The 6,661-nt window shown below is 38.3% G+C and overlaps 1 protein-coding gene across 1 annotated transcript; it reads right to left on the bottom strand.

The window, feature by feature from the left end:
* Positions 1–1,327: 1,327 nt before the first annotated feature.
* Positions 1,328–2,337, bottom strand: LOC113316092. Its single transcript, XM_026564320.1, has 3 exons — positions 2,053–2,337; positions 1,778–1,947; positions 1,328–1,694 (listed from the first exon to the last, which is right to left on the bottom strand). The coding sequence occupies exons 1-3, from the start codon at positions 2,335–2,337 to the stop codon at positions 1,328–1,330; spliced, it is 822 nt and encodes a 273-aa protein (XP_026420105.1).
* Between the last annotated feature and the right edge of the window lie 4,324 nt (positions 2,338–6,661).

Consider the following 6,661-nt stretch of genomic DNA (forward strand, 5'->3'; position numbering starts at 1 on the left):
ATATTCCTTCATAGGGTTTCTCCTCTGGGATATCATCTAGGGTAGTAAAACAAGCCTTGTTGCGCTTTTGAGCCTTTTTGCTAGAACAGTATTTTGCCATAAGTCCGAACCTACGACACTTGAAATATTGGATATCACCATTACCTTTTTCATGACAAAAAGATAATGCATCAGGAGTTGATTTATTTTTCAATAAAAAAGATCCTTAATCCGCTGTGTTAGGAGTACAATTGTTGTGTCAACATATTTTTCAACAAGTGTTTTATCCTCTTGACAACATTCCTCAGCATGATTTATACTTACTTCTTTCGAAGATTAATTAGTATTAACTGAGACATTAAATCCAACATTTTCGTTCTTCAGTAGAATTTCTTCATCAAAGATATTTAACTTTCCTACAAGAGAACTTCGAGAAAGTATAGAAATATCATTAGCTTCTATTATGGCATGTTTCTTAGAATCGTATCTGGATGGTAACGATCTGAGAATCTTGTATACTATTTCCTTTTTAGGTATAGTCTTTTCAAGCGAGAAAAAAGGATTGACAATCTCAGAAAGTTTAGTGTTAAACTCCTCGAAGGTATCGTTATCATCCATTCTAAGGAATTCCCATTCAGAAGAGAGGGATTGAAGACGAGCTTCTTTTCTGAATCATTCCCTTCAAATACAGTCTCAAGAGTATCCCATGCTTCCTTAGAGGTTTCACATGACAAGACATGATGTAAAAGATCATGACTCACTGCATGTATTATGGCATTTAAACCATCAGAGTTCTGCTTTGCAAGAGCTCTTTCTTCATACATATAGAACGATAAGCGTTTAAACTCAGTTTCAGAATATTCCACTTTCGGCCGTTCATATCCTTCTTCGATTTATAGCCAAGTAATAAAATCTCGGGATTGAAGAAAAGATCTCATAGCAGATTTCTATAAGGATAATTTTTCCCATTAACTGAATCAGCCATAGATTCAAATCTTATAGGTTGGATCGCCCCAAACACAGATTGTTATATCTTTTCGTGATTTTTTTTTGGTAAATCCAAAATGTATTAATAAATAGAAAGAGTTTTACAACTAAATTTGTAACAAAAGAGGCACAACACCCCCAAAAACTTACGAACTTACAAAAATTAATCAAATCTAAAGTAAATTACATTTGGCAGTTCAATTGAACGAATAAAATATGGTTTGTTATCATAACTAATTCCTTCACCATCTTCTAGAAAGCATCCTCTCTTGCCATCACATCCGCTGAAAAATTAGCCTCTCTATAAGTGTGAACAAAACGAATTCTGTTGTATCTAGCTCTTACCACAATCCACCTTTGTCTACCACAGAATTGCCAAAGTATCACTACTATAGGCCTGATCTGCTCCCATTGAATCTGTACGAATACAAATATCCCCAACCCCAAATTTATTCGCCCATTCTAAGGCCACTATAATACAAAAGAGTTCTGCCAAATAATTCGTACGAACCCAAAAACCAACACTCATAGCTTCTAATACATTAGGTTCAGAATCACGAACCACCACACCTGCACAAGCTCTACCCGGGTTCCCTCTAGAAGCACCATCACAACATAATTGCAATTCATCAACCTCCGGAGGAACCCAATAGCACTCCTTAGGATCTGAAATCTTCACTCTTCTATATTGCACTCTAAAGTAAGCAAGAACACGCAAATCATCTTGGCTGTTAAACATGAACCCCTTCAAACGCCTTGATTAATCATGGATTTGATTGAAAACCTTCTTATGAAAGAAATTCCAACTAACCTTTTGATTACCATACCATTCCTTGTCATCCACAATTCTGATCTAACAACCAAAATAGCCAACAACCATAAATCCTTGAACATACGACTTTTACCCTTTGCTTCTTTATAAGCTGTAGTGAGATTTTGGTGAGGGAAAATACCAAAAACATCTGCAATCCACAACCACGCCTTGGAAGCAAAATCACAAGACCAAAGAATATGATCTAAAGTCTCCTCTTCTCTATTACATAAGCAACATTTATTAACTACTTGATATTTAAATCTACTTTGTACCTTGTCAAGCGTTGCACAAGCACCACGAAGTAATTTACAATTTCTAGCAGCAAGAGAAGGATGAATAGCAGGCCTCCATAACAATTTTGCACCCTCCAAGATAGGCTGTCTCTTGCGAATAATCTCTTTGGCCGAAGAAACAGAGAACTGCCCTTTGTTATGCGGTGTCCAAACCTTGTAATCTTCCCCACCCATCGGAACTGGCAGGTCTTCTAAAACAATACCAGAAGCTAAGAACGTATGTAAAGCATCTTTCGTGAATGACCATTCCCCATTTGCAATCATATCAGCAACGCGAGCCTACCTATCCAAGTCCCCCGGTCCTAAAATATCCGCAATAGAGATATCACCCCAACAAGAATCAAAATATAATGATGTGGATCTGCCATCACCTATCAGCACCGTTGAATTGAATTCAACTTCAGGGTAAACCCATCGAAAACCTGGAAAAACAGAAGACTTTGTATATCTAACTAAGTGCCCATTCTTAGTAAAGAATTTAGCACTTAAAAAACTCGCCAGACTTTTTTAGAATTACAAATCTTCCAACACAGCTTCATAAGCATGGCCTTGTTCATAACCCGCATTTGAGTGATACCAAGACCCCCCTCAGAATACGGAGCACAAACTTTGTCATAAGCTACTACAAAAGATTTACTCACCTTGGAATCACCCGACCATAAGAAGTTGCAGATTTGATAAACTCCTTTCGAAAAAATAAATCCTTCAAAAACTTTTGCTGAGTATCAAGTTTTGTAGTTGTACAAAATATCTCATGTTCTTCTTTTGTTGTTAACTGAGTAGCACTCACCTTGAGCTGTGTTTGCAAGCCCAAGTTTGAGTCCGAGCAAAAAGAGTCCTTGTCGGTTTCAAGTTCTTCACGTCCAGAGTCCAAGTGTGTTTGGATTTCTGTGTCTTCCTTGGACTCTTCTTGTAACACACTGAATTTGTTCGGAGATAAAACTCCACCAGCACTAACTTTCGCCTGTGTAGCTCTTTCCAAATCCTCACGAACCTTCATTAAATTAGCTAAATCTTCTTCCATTTTTTTTTCCAAGATCCAAAACAATACGCTCTTCAGTACTTAATTCAACACCTTGTTCCACTTGAGCCTTGAGTTGTGCTACCACACCAAGAAGTTCAAGGTTTTTCGAACTGAATTTGGCTTGTTGTTTACCATTGTGTTGTACGTCATCTGCTAGTGTATAGTATTCAACAGTAAACTGAGAAAACGCACCCCCATTATATCTTTTCGTGATTGCCTGCTCTAATACCAATTGAAAAGATGAGGGTACCCAAATATACCACAATCTTTTTGTTTCAACCTATAAGTCCTCTTAACAAGTGTGATCATCTATGGACAAAGTCGAGACAATACAAAAACTTATGTATTTACACTTTGTGTAATCGTCTATGGATACGAGATCGAGACAATACGACAAAAAGATAACTTGTGTGATTGACTATGGATACAAGATCGAGATGATACGACAATCAAAGTGTGCTACTTGATAATACGTTCGGTAATAACCAAACTCTATAGGATCACTATCAAGTATAATAGAGTTAACGTATGTGAATTTTACTTTATTATAATAAACGATTATAATGCGGAAATCAAAGTAAAAGACACAACAAGATTTTGTTAACGAGGAAACCGCAAATGCAGAAGAACCCCGGGACCTAGTCCAGTTTTGAATACTCTCAGAAAAAGCCTCTATACAAAATCTAAACCAACTTCGTATTGTTGAGACCAAGCAGATTACCCCTAGCTACTTAGTTCCTGATAGGTGTCTAAAACACCTAATTTTATATCTAGTATTTATGCTTTCTTTGCTATGGTCTTTGTGAATTTTGTCTCTTATGTTTGATTTTGAGTTTATTAGGTATTCTGGAGTCATTGGAGCAAAAAGAAGTGGAACTCGCTCAAAAGTTGGATTTATTCTCATCATGTTAAAGAGAACGAAAGACGAAGCCACCGACGTAAGAATGATGTCACCACGACGTCATACGAGGAAGTTATGAGCGAAAGCATCGATGAAACCTGTCAGTTCCGTATAACTGACAGCACAAGAAGAGGAATTATACTGTCAGTCTTCCGGAACTGACAGCTGAAATCAACAAAAGATTTTTTAGGTGGCCAGTATCCAGCTGACTGGGTGTCTTAGTAAATTCCCTTATTACCATACCCTTAATGTATTATTTCCCAATTATTTCCTTCTCAAATTCAGAGAAGAGAGAAACGAGGACGGCAGCTGGCTGTGAGATGGGGAGGTGAAATTCAGAGTGGAATTGAATCAGAAACCGAGTAGGGAATATGGTGAAGAAATTAAATGTTCTGAGTTAGTGTTCAAGCTCAGATGCAGAGAAGGTTTTGAAGTTGGAATTTCGAGCAGCTAGTGGTGATTTCAACATCTACAGGGATGAATAGATCGGTGCTGTTGGTAATGGGTGACATCTGAAACAATTGCAGAGAAGAATGGGATTGCAGTCGAATTGAAAAATTCAGAAGAATGGGTTTTGAGTTTGGTGATGAATCAGAGAAGCTTGAGAAGAAATTAGGGTTTTATGAGTAGATGGGTAATCTCAGATTTGAGATTGAAGGAGCAGTTGAGAATCGAGAAATTTAGATGAATGGGTTTGAACAATTCTTGTTGCTGTTGATTTAGGTGGTAAAGAGTATAAGCTGAAGCAGCTGTAGAAGTATAGAATGAAGGCTTGAATCTGTGGAATCGTTGACAGGATCTTAAGTCCTATAATATTGAGCAAATGGGTTGGCTTGTTTGAAATGATAACTGAGATGCCTATGTTGGTGGTGATTATAAACTGCAGCTGGTGATAGCTAGAATGATGGTGAACTGATGGTGATGCTGTTTCTGCCTGGGACTGTGATGAGTTGCAGAACAAGGAACTGCAGTTTTATGTTGGTATGAGCTGGTACGGCTCAGGAAAATGAAATGGTATTGATTTGAAGCAGTTTAGGCTGAGATGAAGATTCAATGGGTTAGATCGAGTGCAGTGTTGATGGCTTATGCCGAGAAGAAGGTGTCTGCACAAGCTGGATGTTGTTGGTAATGGGGTTCGAAGAGATCAGGGAAATAAATTTGATAGGTTGTTGATTTGAATCTGAATTGGCATAATGAATTGAAGGGTTTTGATGGAAGTGAAAAATGAAGCTGCAGTGAAGAAGAATGGGTCTTGAGATGCAAAGTATGGTTGTGTGTAGTATGAGCTGCTGTTGTTGGAGCTGATGTTGAGCACTGGTGGTGTAGTTGCTTGTCGTAGCAGGAGACCAAGAGAAGACATGCCAGGAATGATGTACTCTGGTACTATGTTGCAGGGAACTGTAAGAGGGAGAAAGGTTGAGGCTGCATTGGGCTGAGCAAGATTACAGGGAAGTGATGATGGAGTCTGTAATGATTTTGTGTAGTGGATGCGCAACTGGTGGTGTTTATGAAGTACAGTTGCAGGTTCCTGAAGCTAAAAAAAGTGGTTGTGTTGGAGTTTGTGCTGAGAGTTACAAGGAGTGATATTGCAGGTGAAAGGAAATGGGTCTGTTGGTGGCTGTAACAAGACTAAGAAGACCATGTTGTTACCGGTGATACTTAGGATTTCTGGTGATGAAAGAATGGGTTTGTAGCTGAAGATGAAGCTCAAATGGTCTGACTTTGAGACTGATTTATTTATGGCAGAAAAAGGGAGTTCTCTGAATAGAATGGCGGTGCTGGGATTATATGTATGTTAGGTGCAGGCTTGAGATGGTTCATTGAAGTCTGAGATGAAGCAGTAATGGGATTTGGTGATTGCAGCTGCAACTGCAAATAAGAGTACAAGTTGGTTTGAGTCGAGAGTTGGTAGAGAGAGTAAGCTTGACCAGATGTTGGTGCTAGACAGATATGGAATGGAAGCTGTTTGTTACAGGGAAATGCAAAGAGAACTGGCATGAATTGCAGCTGTTGATAATGAACCGCATGGGAGTAAGAAGTGTTGCTGCAGAGTGGAGTTGGGCAATAAAGTGGCAGGAATCGGGTAATGTCTGAGTTGACTCGCCGATCCAGTCTCAGTTGGACTTGGGCTGGGTTCTAGTGTTCATATGCTAGCCCATGAAGGATGGTGGACGTGCATATTACAGGAGTTTGGCAAGAGGCTATAAAAAGGGTTAGGTTCTCTCGGATAAGGTGATATTATCTTCTCTTCTACTTTCGGTTCTAGGGTTAGAAACATGAATTTTCTTTTTCTCCTTGTTATGAACTCCTATGCCATGAGTACTTAATTTTATTATTGGTTAAGGAATAAGCTGGATTTCCAAATATGGGGTTTCATTCAATAAATTAGTTTTGTCTCCATATTATCGATTATGATGCACTATTTATCTTGTCTTATGATTTGAATACTTGTTTGATCGAGTCGCGAATCGTTTGATTTTGTGTTCATCTCCATTGCTAGATTAGGATTTATTATATGCAAAAGTGATAGAATCCTGATTACACGTAGCATGATTGTGATTATTGCTTGTAGTGATACATCCTAGTAGTCACATGTGATTCATAACCTTTGTTAAAACGGATTAGTGCTTTTACACGTTCGTTTGCATTGATTAGTCCTATTT

This window comes from Papaver somniferum, chromosome 10 (genome assembly GCF_003573695.1).
Source record: "Papaver somniferum cultivar HN1 chromosome 10, ASM357369v1, whole genome shotgun sequence".
NCBI classification, from domain to species: Eukaryota; Viridiplantae; Streptophyta; class Magnoliopsida; order Ranunculales; family Papaveraceae; genus Papaver; species Papaver somniferum.